Below are 19,663 nucleotides of genomic sequence, written 5' to 3'. Positions count from 1 at the left end.
TCAATCCAGGTGCATATCTTCTGTGAAAATTAAATGTGCAGGTGTACCTTCAGCAGAGTGATGAGTCCGCTCATAGGAGTGTGCGATGGGGCCGATACACATGGGTCCCGGCGTCCCGGGTATACTACTGCGCATGTCGCAGGACCTTCCTAGGGGTTCCGATCACATGACCATCGCAATGTGCTGATGGTTGAAGTGCGCATGTCCAAGGACCTTCCGACATGTGACCGCAGTCCGCACTAAACCCTCCGGTCACGTGATTAGATATATCACATGCTCTGGGCTAGATGATGTTGCTTGAGTGTATCACATGATCGGAACTCCATGGTAAGGCAATAGAAAAGTATGATAATGTTCAGGACACGCAATGTAAATGTAAATGTGTCATGAAACATCTACATCTCGAAGATATGGCTATATCTACATCATCATTTAAGTCCTAAAAGGCAATAACTCATCAAACAATAAAAAATAAACATACAGATATAGACCTAAGCATGCGGCTGATCCACTACACGTACTGTCACTGGTCCTAGTGGAGTCTTACTGTGTATCGCATGCTCACCTTCCACACATGTCAGTATCGATGGGTCAGAGGTCAATCAGAGGGGATAAAGGTGATTGTATATCGATGGAGTACCATCATTATACAAAGAGAAATAATGAGTGTTATGCGTAAATATCCGCCATTTCTCTTTTAAAGTACTGAAATCAGTATATTTCGTTACAAGATCGTCCCCTAGTCTACTCGAGGAGTTCAGTACAAGTGGCTCATGTTGTCACCATAAAGCCCCAAGCTGAGATGTCCCGCCTGTCAGATGGATACCATCCCTGGACATCCAGCATGTCAGGTTCGGGATCATCCTCTAGATTCCGGGGATAAACCTGTACAATTCCATTATAATGTCACCAATCCCCAATGAGATCAGTGGCTCCAAAGATTCCTCCATATGTTGGATCCGAGCATGCAGATAAGACAATCAAGACATCCCAAGTGTCCAATAGCTTTATCGTGTGTGGTCATATTCATGCATAACAAGAAGTATTTAATGAGTATAGTTATTCATGTGTCCATGAAACAAATCGTGAAAAAAAGTTTTTTGCGTTCCGTCATAATTTGGTGGACCGACCTCCCATCGCTCACTCCTAATGTGAACAGTGTTCACCACCATCCTGAGGATAATAAAAACAAAGACAAAATATAAGATCACCTTGTTATATAAACAAGGGGCACTACTACTTAAAACTCAACTAAAGAACAGGCGAGCAGAATCCCAGGCGCAACCATCAGGACAATAACCAGGGTCTGTAATCCACATTTAATCCCAGTGGTTTCAATGTATTTAATTTAGCAATCCATTGCATCTCACATTTTTTCAGTAAAGTGTGTCTGTTACCACCCCTGCGTGGAGTGGGAATATGATCAACCAGCATACATTTAAGGTCCCTCTCCTTGTGGCCCATGTCAGTAAAATGTTTTGGGACTGGGAGGTCCATGCGTTTTTTGCGAATCGTATATCGATGTTGATTGATTCGACTTTTAAAATCACATGTAGTCTCACCAATATATAATAACTGACATGGGCACCAAAGGATATATATGACGTATGACGATTCACACGTCAAAAAATGCTTGATGTAATATTTTTTCTGTGTCAAGGGATGTAAGAAAAAACTACCCTTTTGCATATATCGGCAATTAATGCAGTTTAAGCATGGAAAACTTCCTAATTTAGGAGTATGCAAAAAAGTCTGGCCAGACTCCTTTTGTGTACCTATGTCCGTGTGGACTAATTTATCTTTGAGGTTTCTGGCTCTCTTGTATGACATGAGGGGAGGAAGAGAAAACTCTTCAATCCCCCCATGTCCACTTTTCAAGACTGACCAGTGTTTCAAGACAATTTGTCGAATGTATGAGCTATCCTCTGTATACACAGTGACTAAAGGAATTCTCTTCATTTCTTTATTGGTATTCTCCTTCTTCTTAGTAAGGAGGTCTCTTCGTGATTTTTCTTGAATAGTAGTAAGATGTTGATCCAATAGGGCTATGGGGTAATCCCTGTCTATAAAGGACTGTGTCATACGCTTTAGAGTCCCCTCCAATTCATCGTTATTGCTAACTATGCGTTTAGGCACGATAAAATTGGCTCAGGGGGAGGGATTTCACCATAGCCCTAGGATGTGCACTGTGATAACTTAACAACGTGTTGCGATCGGTGGGCTTAGGAGTATAGGCCCGTCGATAGCTTATGATTGTCCAAAGTCACCACAGTGTCCAAAAAATGTATTTGGTTACGTGAGTGTTCCAACGTGAATTTAATATCAGAAGTCAATGGTGTTCAAGAATTGGAAGAACTCCATGAGCGTATCCTCTGAGTCCACCCAAATCAAAAAAATATCATCTATGTATCGCCACCACCTCAGAACATGTCGGAAGTGGGGCGATACATAGATGTAGGTCTCCTCGAGGAAGGAGACCGCCATGTTGGCATAAGTGGGGGCCACATTGGACCCCATGGCGGTCCCCTTCCTCTGGAGATAAAAATGATCTCCAAACAAAAAATAATTGCATGTCAATACCAGATGTAACAGCTGTAATATGAAGTCCTGACATTCAGCTGTATAAGTGGATTGAGACAAGGCCTTAGTTACCACCTCTATCCCAAAATCATGTCTGATTGAGGTGTATAGGCTAGCAATATCCAGCGATGCTAGGATTACATCACCTGATAAAGTGACTTCTTCTAGTTTATTTAAAAAATCAGAAGTATCCTGAATGTAGGACTGAGCTGACAATGCATACTGTCGTAATACTCTATCAAGGAAAATAGAAATATTGGACAGAAGGGATCCGCGACCGGACACTATCGGTCTGCCAGGAGGGTTATTAAGGCTCTTGTGGATTTTAGGCAACAAGTATAAAAAAGGTGTCATAGGATGTGAAATAGAAAGGAAAATCTTAAGCTTGTCATCAATGATGCCAGCATTGCTGGCCTCTTGTAGCAAGCTCTGTATCCTCCGTTCAATGTCCCATCTAGGATCCGTATTTAATTTCTGATAGACCTCACAGTCCTCCAACTGTCTGTTGGCCTCTGCAATGTATTGATGCGTGTCAGCAGACTTGATGGTGAGACTGTGGTCATGGACCAACTCATCAATTGCATGCCACTCAATCTGTGTTATGTTAGGATGTGTGAATTTTTTCTTTTCATTCAATTTCAACGTATTCACATCCTTCATTACCGCATCAATAAACAAATCAATTGCAGGGGATGACACAGGTGGACTGAATTCACTTTTGTTAAACAAATTATAATCACTCAGTTTCAATTCAATATTAGTACAAATTTTGTCTGTAGTTGGATGTGTTGAAAACCAGGTCCTAAGCTTCAGTCTACGGAAGAATTGATGTAAATCGGCTTCAAGTTGAAGCCAATCCGTCTTGTTGGTAGGACAGAAGCCTAGGCCCTTGGCCAACACATCCAACTGTACTTGTGATAGAACATGTGAAGAGATATTTACCACAATGTTGGTATCATTTAATTGCGTTTTTTGGCTAGTGGTTTCTTGCTCCTCGTTTTTGTGTCGGTGGCGGTGACGTTTACGTCCTCCACGCCGCGTTCGTTTCTTCCTATTGAGTTCATTGTGTACTCTAAAAAAGGTTCCGTGGTGATGTTGTTTTGTTGAACAAAACAACATCACCACGGAACCTTTTTTAGAGTACACAATGAACTCAATAGGAAGAAACGAACGCGGCGTGGAGGACGTAAACGTCACCGCCACCGACACAAAAACGAGGAGCAAGAAACCACTAGCCAAAAAACGCAATTAAATGATACCAACATTGTGGTAAATATCTCTTCACATGTTCTATCACAAGTACAGTTGGATGTGTTGGCCAAGGGCCTAGGCTTCTGTCCTACCAACAAGACGGATTGGCTTCAACTTGAAGCCGATTTACATCTAATTCTTCCGTAGACTGAAGCTTAGGACCTGGTTTTCAACACATCCAACTACAGACAAAATTTGTACTAATACTGAATTGAAACTGAGTGATTATAATTTGTTTAACCAAAGTGAATTCAGTCCACCTGTGTCATCCCCTGCAATTGATTTGTTCATTGATGCGGTAATGAAGGATGTGAATACGTTGAAATTGAATGAAAAGAAAAAATTCACACATCCTAATATAACACAGATTGAGTGGCACTGCAATTGATGAGTTGGTCCATGACCACAGTCTCACCATCAAGTCTGCGGACAAGGGTGGTGCGATTGTGGTCATGGACACTCATCAATACATTGCAGAGGCCAACAGACAGTTGGAGGACTGTGAGGTCTATCAGAAATTAAATACGGATCCTAGATGGGACATTGAACGGAGGATACAGAGCTTGCTACAAGAGGCCAGCAATGCTGGCATCATTGATGACAAGCTTAAGATTTTCCTTTCTATTTCACATCCTATGACACCTTTTTTATACTTGTTGCCTAAAATCCACAAGAGCCTTAATAACCCTCCTGGCAGACCGATAGTGTCCGGTCGCGGATCCCTTCTGTCCTAATATTTCTATTTTCCTTGATAGAGTATTACGACAGTATGCATTGTCAGCTCAGTCCTACATTCAGGATACTTCATGATTTTTTAAATAAACTAGAAGAAGTTCACTTTATCAGGTGATGTAATCCTAGCATCGCTAGGATATTGCTAGCCTATACACCTCAATCAGACATGATTTTGGGATAGAGGTGGTAACTAAGGCCTTGTCTCAATCCACTTATACAGCTGAGTGTCAGGACTTCATATTACAGCTGTTACATCTGGTATTGACATGCAATTATTTTTTGTTTGGAGATTATTTTTATCTCCAGAGGAAGGGGACCGCCATGGGGTCCAATGTGGCCCCCACTTATGCCAACATGGCGGTCTCCTTCCTCGAGGAGACCTACATCTATGTATCGCCCCACTTCCGACATGTTCTGAGGTGGTGGCGATACATAGATGATATTTTTTTGATTTGGGGGGACTCAGAGGATACGCTTATGGAGTTCTTCCAATTCTTGAACACCATTGACTCTGATATTAAATTCACGTTGGAACACTCACGTAACCAAATACATTTTTTGGACACTGTGGTGACTTTGGACAATCATAAGCTATCGACGGGCCTATACTCCTAAGCCCACCGATCGCAACACGTTGTTAAGTTATCACAGTGCACATCCTAGGGCTATGGTGAAATCCCTCCCCCTGAGCCAATTTTATCGTGCCAAACGCATAGTTAGCAATAACGATGAATTGGAGGGGACTCTAAAGCGTATGACACAGTCCTTTATAGACAGGGATTACCCCATAGCCCTATTGGATCAACATCTTACTACTATTGAAGAAAAATCACGAAGAGACCTCCTTACTAAGAAGAAGGAGAATACTAACAAAGTAATGAAGAGAATTCCTTTAGTTACTGTATATACAGAGGATAGCTTATACATTCGACAAATTGTCTTGAAACACTGGTCAGTCTTGAAAAGTGGACATGGGGGGATTGAAGAGTTTTCTCTTCCTCCCCTCATGTCATACAAGAGAGCCAGAAACCTCAAAGATAAATTAGTCCACACGGACATAGGTACACAAAAGGAGTCTGGCCAGACTTTTTTGCATACTCCTAAATTAGGAAGTTTTCCATGTTTAAACTGCATTAATTGCCGATATATACAAAAGGGTAGTTTTTTCTTACATCCCTTGACACAAAAAAAATATTACATCAAGCATTTTTTGACGTGTGAATCGTCATACGTCATATATATCCTTTGGTGCCCATGTCAGTTATTATATATTGGTGAGACTACATGTGATTTTAAAAGTCGAATCAATCAACATCGATATACGATTCGCAAAAAACGCATGGACCTCCCAGTCCCAAAACATTTTACTGACATGGGCCACAAGGAGAGGGACCTTAAATGTATGCTGGTTGATCATATTCCCACTCCACGCAGGGGTGGTAACAGACACACTTTACTGAAAAAATGTGAGATGCAATGGATTGCTAAATTAAATACATTGAAACCACTGGGATTAAATGTGGATTACAGGCCCTGGTTATTATCCTGATGGTTGCGCCTGGGATTCTGCTCGCCTGTTCTTTAGTTGAGTTTTAAGTAGTAGTGCCCCTTGTTTATATAACAAGGTGATCTTATATTTTGTCTTGTTTTTATTATCCTCAGGATTGTGGTGAACACTGTTCACATTAGGAGTGAGCGATGGGAGGTCGGTCCACCAAATTATGACGGAACGCAAAAAACTTTTTTTCATGATTTGTTTATGGACACATGAATAACTATACTCATTAAACACTTTTTGTTATGCATGAATATGACCACACACGATAAAGCTATTGGACACTTGGGATGTCTTGATTGTCTTATCTGCATGCTCGGATCCAACATATGGAGGAATCTTTGGAGCCACTGATCTCATTGGGGATTGGTGACATTACAATGGAATTGTACAGGTTTATCCCCGGAATCTAGAGGATGATCCCGAACCTGACATGCTGGATGTCCAGGGATGGTATCCATCTGACAGGCGGGACATCTCAGCTTGGGGCTTTATGGTGACAACATGAGCCACTTGTACTGAACTCCTCGAGTAGACTAGGGGACGATCTTGTAACGAAATATACTGATTTCAGTACTTTAAAAAGAGAAATGGCGATATTTACGCATAACACTCATTATTTCTCTTTGTATAATGATGGTACTTCCATCGATATACAATCACCTTTATCCCCTCTGATTGACCTCTGACCCATGGATGCTGACATGTGTGGAAGGTGAGCATGCGATACACAGTAAGACTCCATTAGGACCAGTGACAGTACGTGTAGTGGATCAGCCGCATGCCTAGGTCTATATCTGTATGTCTATTTTTTATGTTCGATGAGTTATTGCCTTTTAGGACTAAAATGATGATGTAGATATAGCCATATTCATGACACATTTACACTTACATTGCGTGTTCTGAACATTATCATACTTTTCTATTGCCTTACCATTGAGTTCCGATCATGTGACACACTCAAGCAACATCATCTAGCCCAGAGCATGTGATATATCTAATCACGTGACCGGAGGGTTTAGTGCGGACTGCGGTCACATGTCGGAAGGTCCTTGGACATGCGCACTTTAACCATCAGCACATTGTGAGGGTCATGTGATCGGAACCCCTAGGAAGGTCCTGCGACATGCGCAGTAATATACCCGGGACGCCGGGATCCATGTGTATCGGCCCCATCGCACACTCCTATGAGCGGACTCATCACTCTGCTGAAGGTACACCTGCACATTTAATTTTCATAGAAGATATGCACCTGGATTGATAATTGCTATAATTAAAATATTTTATGCTGTACATGATATGCCGAATTGGTTATGGGAATGATTAACACTGCATCATTGAATTGAATTCGGGGACACAATGTGAATGTATCAGGATATTGATAATACTGTCTGTATCACTATTTTTAAATGTATTTTCTTTAAATGGATGTACTTTGATTATTTGATTGTTTAATGATGTGAAAGCGTTTAAATACGCACATTGCACTGCTTACTATGTCACTGCCTGAGGAAAATCCCATTGAGAGGATTGAAACGTCGCATGCTTGGTGAATAAAGTCTTTTTTTACTTTCTTACAACCTGGATGTGCTGCGGAATTTCTTATATTATATATATATATATAACAATGGCAGCACAGCAGGTCAAATATCAATATGGAGGTGCAGGCCAATGGATCCGGCAACAAATCCAGGACAATATAAGAATAAAAAAAATAAATGCCAGAACGCTCACGAAAAATGAGTGAAAAGAAAAACACTTTTTTCACCCTTGTGGTCGCAACTAGGGATGACTGAACTTGTGTTTCAAGTTTGGCGTACAAGGTTCGGGTTATGTAAGAATTCTATTATGGATTCTGCTACCACGGACCATAACTAAGGGTCCATTCACACGTCCGCATAATGGGTCCGCATCCGTTCTGCAAGCTTGCGCAAGGGGTGCGGACCCATTCATTTTCAACGGGGCCACAAAAGATGCGGACAGCACCACCATGTGCTGTCCGCATCCGCACTTCCATTCCGTGGCCCTGCAAAAAAAATAGAGCATGTACTATTCTTGTCCGCAGCCATGGACAAGAACAGGCGTTTCTATCATAGTTCTGGCCATGTGCGGGCCGCAAAATGCGGAACGCGCATGGCTGGTGTCCATGTTTGTCGGATCCACAATTTGTGGACCGCAAAGCTGTTGCGGACGTGTGAATGGACCCTTATGATCCGTGGTAGCGGAATCTATCACAGAATTCTTAGATAACCTGAACCTTGCACGCCGAACTTCTGTCGCAACGTTTTAGCTCATAGCTTGAAAAAAAGACTCTGTGAATGGGGTGCAGGGTGCAGGACCCCTACTGATCAGATAGTGAAGGCCCATCCTTAGAATAGGCCATCACTTGTAGACAGTTGAACAACCCCTTTACGGATGCACAGCAGTGCTGACATGAGAAATCTCCCACGAGGGGCTTTTAGGGGAAACACTCTGCATGAGGTGTGGAATAGCGATCACAAGACTTGTGCTGGTATCTGTGTATCACTCGCTTATGTGAAGCTCGGCTTGGATTAAGCTTTGGTTATAGTTTCCATGCCAGTTCTGCCAGAGGGACTTTAATGAGTCCGAATGACTAATTGCAATAATAAATCCTGGATCTGGGCATTGTTTTTTTGTGTTGCTGCCATAGTGAAGCTATTGGAAGCTCTGCCCGACTGCATCCGCAGCCCTCATCGTCTCTTCAGAGACTCAGTCTTGTCATACCCCCTGTTTTTTACAAAGGGGTCTAAGATAGACTGTGTTTGTAATTTCCTCCTCATTTTGGACTTGGTTCTGTCTGCAGAACCGGAACAATGGATATGTGAGTAATGTACGAGCTAGCAAGAAAGGGAGCCAGCGCTGGCCTAATGGAGATGATATCTTAATCGGTAACAGCTGCTTTTGGGAAGTGTTCCTACTTAACATCAGGAGCTTCATGCAGCTCCTTAAAGGGAGTCTGTCACCAGTTTTATGGCGTCCTAACTAAACTGGTGACAGATCCCCGTAGCAGAATGCTTGTTTAATTGACACATTACGGAGTGGATGTGCCTAAGGCCTCATGAACACGACGTGGCGTTTTTTTGCGGTCCGCAAACCGTGGATCCGCAAAAAATGGAAGCCGTCCGTGTGCCTTCCGCAAATTGCGGAAGGCACGGGCGGCCCATTGTAGAAATGCCTACTCTTGTCCGCAAAACGGACAAGAATAGTACAGGTTATTTTTTATTTTTTTTGCGGGGCCATGGAACGGTGCAACGGATGCAGACAGCACACGGGGGTGCAGGGTGCAGGACCCCTACTGATCAGATAGTGAAGGCCCATAGGACAAAAAGTGCTTAGTGATTAGAGGCTCACCTTTTGGAGTTGTGCTATGGTAGGCACAACCCTACTGTAGTCATATCAAACAAAGAAAACGGGTGCCTTCGGATGTGCAGCCGCAAGATGAGGATCCAATGTAGAAGGTTGTCCAGTCCCTCTTCACTGGCCGTTGCGTAAAAGAAAGAAGAAATTCTGCTCTTGATCGTAATCTTAATTCTCCGAAACGTGTTGTTTTTATAAAAAATCCATCTCATTGAATAAAAATAATTTTTGAAACTTAAGTTGCCTTGATCGGATTTGGAGCGCCAAGAGCAGAATTTCTTCTTTCTGTTTAATTGACCCGGCCGTTTTGATAAAATCTTGTGCTAAACAACTCAAGCGCATGCCGAGCGAATCTCCATATTCATGAGCTCCTGGATTTCCCCGCCCACCTGCTGCTGATTCATATGGAAGAAAAACTATCAGTCAGAGGCAGGTGGGCGGGGAGAGCCGTGAGCTCATGAATATGAGGACTCATTGGCATGCGCTAGCAGCATAAAACTGCTGACAGATTCCCTTTAAACTGAATTCCACCTTTTAGCAGCACATGGGGTCACATTTAGAAATGTATAAAAGTCACACATTTTTGTGCACCTTACATATTGTGTCAAAATGTAAAACTTTTAACATTTCTTTGTTGCTCATGCCCCAAAAAACTGGTGTAAATTGGCAGAAACTAGCATAAATTTCAGTTTCTGGCACAAGATGCAACAAATTTATTAAGAGACACACTCCTGCAAATAAATTGGCCACATCTTACTACCATGTTCATATGTGCCCGCATTGCTGAAAAAAGAGATGTCTTAATATATACAAATGAGCCTCTAGGAGCAACGGGAGCGTTATCATTACTCCTAGGGGCTCTGCTCTCTCTGCAACTGCCACGCCCTCTGCACTTTGATTGACAGGACCAGGCGGTTAAAACGTCATCACACCTGCCTAGCCCTGTCAATCAATGTGGAGAAGGTGCTGCAGTTGTAGAGAGAGCAGAGCCTCTTGGTGTAAAGGCAATGAAGGGTGGGTACTTGCAGGAGATGAAGCTTGGTTACTTGCAAGGGATGAAGGATGGGTACTTGCAGGGGATGAAGAATGGGTACTTTCAGGAAATGGATGGGTACTTGAAGGGGATGAAGAATGGGTACTTACAGAAGATGAAGAATGGGTACTTGCAGAAGATGAAGGATGGGTACTTGCAGAAGATGAAGGATGGGTACTTACAGGAGATGAAGGGTGGGTACCTGCAGGAGATGAAGGGTGGGTACCTGCAGGAGATGAAGGGTGGGTACCTGCAGGAGATGAAGGGTGGGTACCTGCAGGAGATGAAGGATGGGTACTTGCTTTCAATTACAGTGGAAGTAATTTATCAAGTTACGACAAAGCACCCCACCCACGTGTAAGTTTTGTTTCATTCTGGAAACACAACGTAAATGATTTTCTATTCACTTTTTATGTGGAAACTATTATTTAGACACTTGGATGTGGTGATTTATTGAATTCTTCCCAACCCCCTTGGGTTATATCACTTAAACTAACACAGTAATCCAGGGCATTATGTTTAGTGCTGCTTCCAGAACTGGCGCCTCTCCCTGGCATGTCAAAATGTGCACTTAAGCCTATTTCTACTGCCATAACTTCTATGCTCTGTGTTCAGTGTAATGTTGGTGTACCATTAAAGGAACACTCCGGTGAAAGCAAACATTGTGGTATTTCTGCTGCAAGGCCTGAGGGCGCGGAGGAAATCTCGCACCCCTCCCCTCGCTCTGCAAGGTGTATCTGTCATGTGGTCATTTCTGACATATTGATGGGGTATGTGATAGGTGTGGGTCATACCTCTCAGACCCGCTCCTGTCTCAACAACTAGAAATAGCTGGCTTGGCTACTTTAGTAAGTCCCACAGCGGTGAATGGAGGGATTGCAGCGCGGATTACTCTCAGTTCACTGCTATGGCAGTTCATTGGCTCTGCTATTTTCCTTAGTCCCATAGCAGTGAATGGAAAGGACACCGTGCATGCGCAGCGCGCTTTCCTATCTCATTGGGGCCTCATCTTGAGATAGGAGCGGGTCTCAGAGTTGAGACATGCACCTCTTGACTGTTTATGGCATATCCTGTTGATATGCATAAAGTTCCAGATGGGACCGCCCCTTTAAGAGGTTGTCTCCACAGCGGCCACTGCAGTCAAAATGTAGTATTACTTGCTGGCCACTCTGAGGGATGGCTGTCTGTGTAATACAAGTCCACCAGAATTAGAGCCACTCTAATGGAGAAGCTCTCCAGTCTGGCTCATTGTGGGTGGTCCGAATGGACAGGGCTTTTCTTTGAGAGATAACTTCTTCATGACATCTGTGCAGCTTCTGTCATATTTGGCTGGAAAATAGCACTGCATGCTTCAGTATGTTTTACCATCAAAACCATGGACAGTTATGAAGGACTTTTGTGTGATCGGGATCCTCCCTAGTATCACGGGTAACGCTAGGGAGGCTTGTCACCGTCACCGCCTGCCATTGGCTGTTCCTCCCCCATCCACCCATGGGGAGAAGCAGCTGCGGCGGTGCGGTGACCAGGAGTGGCACAGGGATCGGGGTAAGTATAGTCAGTGTGAGGGGCCCGGGCATATGGGGGACATTTTTTAGTCTTGGATAACCCCTTTTAAGGCTATGGACACCCTTGCATGGATTTTATTTGTTTATTGTCCTCCTAAATGCAAAACCAAGCCACTTTCTACATAGTCCATAACAATATCCTACCCTTTTGCTTCTGCAGAGTGTGTGTAAGTTTTTCACCTAGCTGCTGAATGTGACAGAGCACTGCTTCTGTTTGTGATGGTTCTCTCTGCTCTCCCCCGACCTTCTCTGTGCTAGTGGCGGTGTGGACATGGAAGAGAGGATCAAAGGAGAGCCGATCACAGGAGCTGTAGAGATTTAGGAAGGCATTTTGCTGGGAGAAGGAAACAGCATCCTGGACACACAGATCCAACATCCTGGTATATTACTGGGAGGGACACACACACAAGAAAAGTCGGAAACTAGGAGCAGGTTGCAAACTGAATATCAGTAAAGAGTGATGGAATGAAGACTGGAGACGGAAACGCAGTGCAGCCTTTTTATTCAGCTAAGATGTAAAAATCATCTTCTTCCATGTCCAAGTTGTTAGTTGGTTGTGTATTTCTAGTTCTGTTCATCAGTGAGATATAAAGGATCCGTTTAATTATGTTCCATTGAAAAACTGTAAGGACAGCACGTTATAAATGGAAACCACGAGGCAGCCGTGGACAGGGCCCGACGTGTGTTAGTATCTAGTTGTTGGATCATACAGACTCACTGAGTTGAGTTTTCATTATTGATCACTGAAGCTATTTTTATTGGAGGTTTTTACTGCATATATCAGGAGTCAGCAACCTTCATCACTCCAGCTGCTGTGAAACTACAACTCCCAGCATGCACACTTGCTTAGCTGTTCTTGTGTCTACCATAATAGTGAATTGAGCATTCTGGAAGTTGTAGTTTCTAAACAGCTGGACGTGCCTGATCTCTGGTATATGTGATATGGAATAACGGAGTAATGATCGGCTATCACAGAACCAAAAACCTAGCCTAAAACATAGCCTTTATTGTATATGTCAAAATTAATATAGAACAAAATATAAAGAAAGTCCTAACCCCCCCCCCCCCCCCCAATATATCCAATTTCCGTATACAGGTCACAGCCGTGCAATGATTGGAATGTTAATATCCACAAGGATAATGGATAATAAACATCAGTAAGGCTACTTTCACACTAGCGTTTTTGCTGGATCCGGCAGGGTTCAGCAAAAATCGCTTCCGTTACTGATAATAAAACCATCTGCACCCGTTATGAACGGATCCGGTTGTATTATCTGTAACATAGCCAAGACGGATCCATCATGAACTCCATTGAAAGTCAATGGGAGACTAATCCGTTTTCTATCGTCTCAGATTGTGTCAGAGAAAACGGATCCGTCCCCATTGACTCCACATCCCAGGACGGAAAGCAAACCGCAGCATGCTAGTTTCTCTTTGCTTTCCTTACTCAATATAACAGCAATGCTGGCCTTATTAAAAACGCCATTAGAAAAAACTGGGCGCTCCTAAAAAATGATCCAGTTTTAGGGAATGAAATCCCGAACCGTCCGGAGGTTATATATAAAAAAGCCCCAAATCTCCGGAATTATTTGGTACATAGCTCTATCCCAAAACAAAACTCTAAAGAAAAGAGGGATCACATTTACATGGTGTGGTTTTTGTCCTCCATGTAAAAAAAGGACCAGAGAGAGTAAACAGAGGGGAACACGGACTATACATTCAAACAGGAGAAATCAAGATTTTTATTTTTTTTAAAGGAGAAATTACATGTGAGAATACTGGAGTGTCCTTGTGGCCTCCAATATGTGGGCCGGACGATGAGAAAATTGAAGACGAGAATTCAAGAACATACCGTAATAGGAATATTAAGAAAGGGTTGGAGACACATAGTGTCTTTTTACATCTTAAAAAGGTTCATCAAAAAAATCTGAGTGGCCTAGTATTTGTCGGTATTGAATTCGTGAAGCCATATTGGCGGGGAGGAGAGCCTATTGCTCAAATCAACCAATGTGAAGTTGAATGGATGTATAAATTGGATACGCTACAACCGCAGGGGTTAAATGTGGAGTTTGACCTCAAACCATGTCTCATATGAGAAAGTATTGGTAGAGAGAATAGTGAGGTACCTTATCGGCAGAAGGATCGAGGAAGAAAGACCTCTATGAATGCATAGAGGAGGTGTAGTCGGAGATGGGTTAGAATGTGCCGTGTGACCATATCACGTGGCGGAGAGGATAATAGTGTGGGAGTTAGGTGGATAATAGGGATGGCTGCTGGTTTTATTGTCGGGGGGAATTAATGGAAAGAGTTTAACACGTATAGCGAATTTGATAATAATGATGATATGAATGTATGGATTTTTAGATGATTTTTATATTGAATGCTAAGTGTGTGAATTTATGACGTGTGGTAGAGGTGGGATCTATTTGTGTATTTAAAGACATCCCTGAAGTGTGTGGCGTGTACGCCCCTGACGAAGCTTGGAGCGAAACTCGGGTCGTGCAGGATTACAAGGGCGCTCAACCTCTCTGAAATGCTTTTTATTCAACTACATTTGTGAGTACAATAAATTCCTTTTTATTTGACCCTTGGAGACAGTGCTTCACTATTGGTGCGATTGTCTGATGCTCCACAGGAGTGTCCACTGAGAGAAAGGAGGATACATGTGGAAGTCGGTGTTTTCCTATGCTCTGAATTAGGCCTCATGCACACGACCGTTGTGTGTTTTTCAGTCCGCAAATTGCAAAACACGGATGGCATCCGTGTGAATTCCGCAATTTGTGGAACAGCCCTGACAGCCTTTAATATAACTGCCTATTTTTGTACGCAAAACGCGGACAAGATTAGGACAGGTTATATTTTGGGGGGGGACCACGGAACGGAGCAACGGATGCGGACAGCACACTTGAGTGCTGTCCGCATCTTTTGCGGCCCCATTGAAGTGAATGGGTCTGCACCCGAACCGCCAAAACTGCGGCTCGGATGCAGACCAAAACCCCGGCCATGTGCATGAGGCCTTAGAAGTAGCACTTCCTGAAAAATTGGAGCAGCACGGTCCTATAAAAAACGCATTGACTGAATAAAGTTGTGGTGAGGGTAGAAATCCCTGCGATGTCCTTGCAGTATTCCTTCCCGAAAAGCAAAGCACCCGCCCAAAATGGTTGACCCCAGGGTTCGCCTAGGTGGCCCTAGTAGTTTCTTCCTTTTGCCATCACCAGTAAGACCCTGATGATCTCCTCCAAACTCTGTGAGTGTAACAAACTACAAGCTCTGGTATCTGGTTATTGCCTTATCAGGTTTCCTTTGATAATGCCTCTTTTCGGTCACATGCTTGTGGATGGTATCTGTCCAACCATTGCACGGCTGTGACCTGTATAACGAAATTTGATATTTCAGAACAGGCGGGATTAGTACTTTCTTTATTTTTTCTTCTATATTAATTTTAAGATAATGCCTGTGGTCTCTGCTCAGGGACCAAATGGAGACGCAGAATGCATTACAAGGATGAGTACTATTTGCAATTCCCAGGATGCCTTTTAAATCTTCAGTTGGTGCAGACGTGTAATTTGGGGAAGAAGCATTTTATTTCATGTTTTTTCTTAGAAAAATGTAGTTGTGATGGCACACTCTCATCTAGTATAAACTGAAATAGGTTATTATGTTTAAAAACGTATTTATTTATACTTTTGGTATAAAAGCAATTTGATAGACTGGTTGAATGGTTTTATAGTTGATATCCAGGTGTTATGGGCAGGCTGGATGCATATACTACTATAGCTGGGTACACAGGGATAGAGAGAGTACTGTCGTGTATATCCGGTTTGAAGTACTGTCTTGCTGTAGGTTCCCAGAACTAAAGTGCTGTATGCAGGCTGAATACACTAAAGTGCTATATAGAAGGTTGGGTACAATAAATGCTGTGTGTCAGCTAAAATATGAAAGAGCGGTGTGCAAGCTGGATATAGGCTGGATACATTAAAGTGCTGTATACAAACTGGATGTATTAAAGTGCTAGATGCAAGCTGGATACACTTGGGTACTGCAAGTAGGTTGGATGTGATAAGTGCTAAATGCTGGGTACATTGCTATAAATAAGCTGGATATAAATAAGGTCTTCAGTGTTAGCTGAATACATACAATTGAGTAAAGCTGAATATAAAAGGTAAACAATATTATCTAAATATACACAATTGTAAATTGATCAGTGTGCATATACGTGCTTAAAATCAAAAAGACCACTAGGTAAACTGTGGATACAAATTCCGTGCACTGAAATATTGTTCAGGACAAGAAGAAATGTCATGTTTTTTCTTAGAAATGTATCTGAACTTGTACTGTGATACACTCTGATTTACTACCTTATGGATGTGTTTTTGTTTTTTTCTTTTAACCAGGTTTTCCAGGCCTCGCTCAGACTGCTGAAAATGATTATAACTCATTATATTCCCAAACATAAACTGGGCAAAGGTGAAACGGTGCACTGTGTGGAGAAAACACTGCCAGATCTGCTGTCCAGAACAGGCGATACTGCCAGTAGGCACAGGGTGATGGCATCCAACTTCATTCAGGTGGGGAAATAACAAACATCACTAATGTGGGCATATATAACTAAATATCCACTGCCTGACACAGGCATCGTCAAGTTTATTATGGAAAGGATACTTTATGGACATTTTTACACGTAGCCACAGGCATTTCCAGCATAGAGGGTCTGTAGAACTGGGTAGAACAACTGATGCAGCTCGACAACCCTTTAGACAATTCAGCTACTGGAAATTCTTGATGGGAGATTTTAATTACACCACCATAGAACGGGCCTTTATTTATAGTTGTGCCATAGACTTCCAATACCAGAAATCTCTGAGCAGTGCCAAAGCAATGAACCACTCCTTAATCACTTTACAGTTTTGCCCAAGCTCTGCTCGAGCTTTGAGAAAAGGACTTAACAGTTCAGCCAAGGCAGAGCTTGGGCATCAGGATGAGAGGGCTGCTTTAGCGCTCATATCTCAAGATTGGTAGCAGATATGGAGATATGGGCCTAGTCTTGTTTGAAAACTGGCATTCCAAGCTTTAAAACAAGACCAGAATCTCAGCATTATCTCCAATACTTTGGGGGATATAGGTGTTATAAATTGAGTTGGCAGTAAAAACAGAGAAACCTGCCAACCAGGCCCATATCTCTAGCTGCTACCAAACCTGAGATATGAGGGGTTAAAGCAGCCCTCCCTTCTTCAGTCTGGAGGAGGGGGCAGGGGCATTGGAGATCTGACAGCCTGTAGGCGGAAAGAGAAAAAAAATATGTGAATCCCCATAAATACATTTTACAAAATAATGTTAAAGGGAATATGTAATCTCTGAAACAACCCCCAAACTAGTGAAAGTGATGTGTAATGTACCGTAAGTGATGCTGAGCTCAATTATGTATTTATTATCTTCATACTCACTTGCATTCCGACGCTGTGCTCCAACAAACCAGCAGTAAAATGCATTAAGAGGACTCCCAAGCTTACACACTTACAACACAAAGTGGTTTTGCAAGATTTTGGGGGGTTCTGACACTCGGGACCCCGCTGATCAGCTGTTTGAGAAGGCATCGATGTTTCTGTGAACGCCGTGGCCTTCTCCCTGCTTACCAAGCACAGCGGCGTACATTGTATAGCGGCTCTGCTTGGTATCACTTTTAGCCCCATTCACGTCAATGCAAGTCAATATGAAGATAAAAATTACATAGTCAGGGTCAGCATCATTTACATTATACACTGCTTACTCTAGTTTCTAGATTTTTTTTTAATTTTTTTTTTAAATCTTTCCCTCTAAAAATAAAATAATAAAAGTTATTTAATACCTTATATTTACCCGAAATTGTTCCTAAAAAAACCCGACAAACTCTAAATTATTTTTAGAACAAAAGTTAAAAAGTGATGCAACACAGTGGGGGGAAATGTTACTGGTCCTTCAAGGGGTTGGCCACTTTCTGGTTATTGTTGACCATTGTGTTTGTGCGGTGATTATATGGCACTCACTAATATAGCCTTTGTTGAAATTCTGCTCCATTTTCTATATTTTATCCGGTATGCTCCCTTTTGTGCTGTCCACACAGAGGTCCTGTCCATAATATGATGGAGGGTCATGTGACCAGGCAAATCACCTCCATGTGATGCCTCCTCCACATATATATACACTGCACCTGCCATCTGTACTTGTTTGATGGGAGTTTAGTGCACTTATCGTACATGTTGGGCATATATTTTGGACGTATGCCATCATTTGGGAAATCACTGGCTGCATCTACATTTATTTCAACTCAATGTTCTGTTTAGCTGTTTCTGAGTCACCTGCTCCCAGTGTATTCACTCCCAGTGCATATCTCAAACATATCCATAGCTCCCGAGGCATCTTTCATTTTTTTTTTTACATGGGGTCCTATGGCCAATATACAATCACGAGCAAAAGGGTAACAATGTTTTGAACTTTTGACTTTCAGGCTTCATGTCTCACCATCTACTACAGCTTCGATCGTGAGACTACCATCATTTTATTGACAATCCTCTTGGCTATCTCATACATAAATTGGACCTTCAGCTATTTCGCATATGATTAGTTATGCAGATTATTGTCATGTAACGGCATTGTCACTGTTTTGCTCCGGGTGGTGGAACAATCTTTTTCTTCTTGTATACTGCAAATTACAACCTGTTCTCACAGTCCCTATTAGCTCAGTGTGTTATGAGGTCGGTTTCCAAGCAAAAGGTCCCTGGTTTAAATCCAGGAGCAGCCATGAAGAAGATTTCCCAAGAAAAAAGAAACCACATCAATAGCGGTATCTCGGCCAAGAAAATTGCAAAACTGCATCCCATGAGTGCCATGACAGTTGGAAGAATACGAAATAAAGTCCGTCCATCCATTCCAAACCCAAGAGGTGGACATTCAAGAAAAATATTGGAGTCAACAAGTCGGCTCATCACAAGGTCTATCGGTTCACGGCAGTGGAGGTGGCTCGTATTCTTTGTAATAGTGAGATTTACGTCCATGCAAGCACCATGTGGCGCACATTACACAAGTCTAAAATAGTGGCCTGAAAAAAGGCAAAGAAGCCTCGACTTCAATATCGTCATAAGAAGCATTGGCTCGAGTTTGCAAAAAAGTATGAACAGTGAACAGTAGAAGATTGGAAACGGCTGATTTGGAACTATAGGATGAAAGACAATTGACTGGGACAAATGGGTCTGGAAGAGACACGGGAAATGGATTAAGAAAGTGAAGGAACTGTCGGGTTCGGTTGAGCCGTTGTTTCACAGCCAAAGGTGTTGGATACTTGACCAGGATTGATGGTGATCTCAATGCTGAGCTATATGTGAGTATACTACAAGACGAGTTACTTTGTACACTCGAGTACTATGGGTATGAAAAGGACGACATAGTGTTCCAGCAGGACAACAGCCCAAATCATACACAGAGATTGGCGAAGAAATGGTTCAATGACAATGAAGTAGAGGTACTGGATTGGCCCCCACAGACCTCAACCCAATTGAACACTCGTGGGTAGAGTTGAAGAAAAAGCTGAAT

General features: G+C 42.6%; 1 protein-coding gene across 3 annotated transcripts in view; it reads left to right on the top strand.

Moving 5' to 3' along the window:
* The window catches only part of CEP104 (centrosomal protein 104), a 123,370-nt gene that overhangs the window by 48,904 nt on the left and 54,803 nt on the right, over positions 1 to 19,663 (top strand). For all 3 annotated transcript variants that reach the window (XR_006387716.1, XM_044278261.1, XM_044278262.1), the window contains exon 12: positions 16,492 to 16,665. Coding sequence is in view for 2 of the 3 variants with exons in the window: in XM_044278261.1 (XP_044134196.1) it covers positions 16,492 to 16,665 (174 nt within the window). In the remaining variant the exon portion in view is untranslated. The remainder of the gene's footprint in view (positions 1 to 16,491; positions 16,666 to 19,663) is intronic.

This window comes from Bufo gargarizans, chromosome 2 (assembly GCF_014858855.1).
Source record: "Bufo gargarizans isolate SCDJY-AF-19 chromosome 2, ASM1485885v1, whole genome shotgun sequence".
In the NCBI taxonomy this organism is placed as follows: domain Eukaryota; kingdom Metazoa; phylum Chordata; class Amphibia; order Anura; family Bufonidae; genus Bufo; species Bufo gargarizans.
This window is presented reverse-complemented; position numbering and strand designations above follow the sequence as displayed.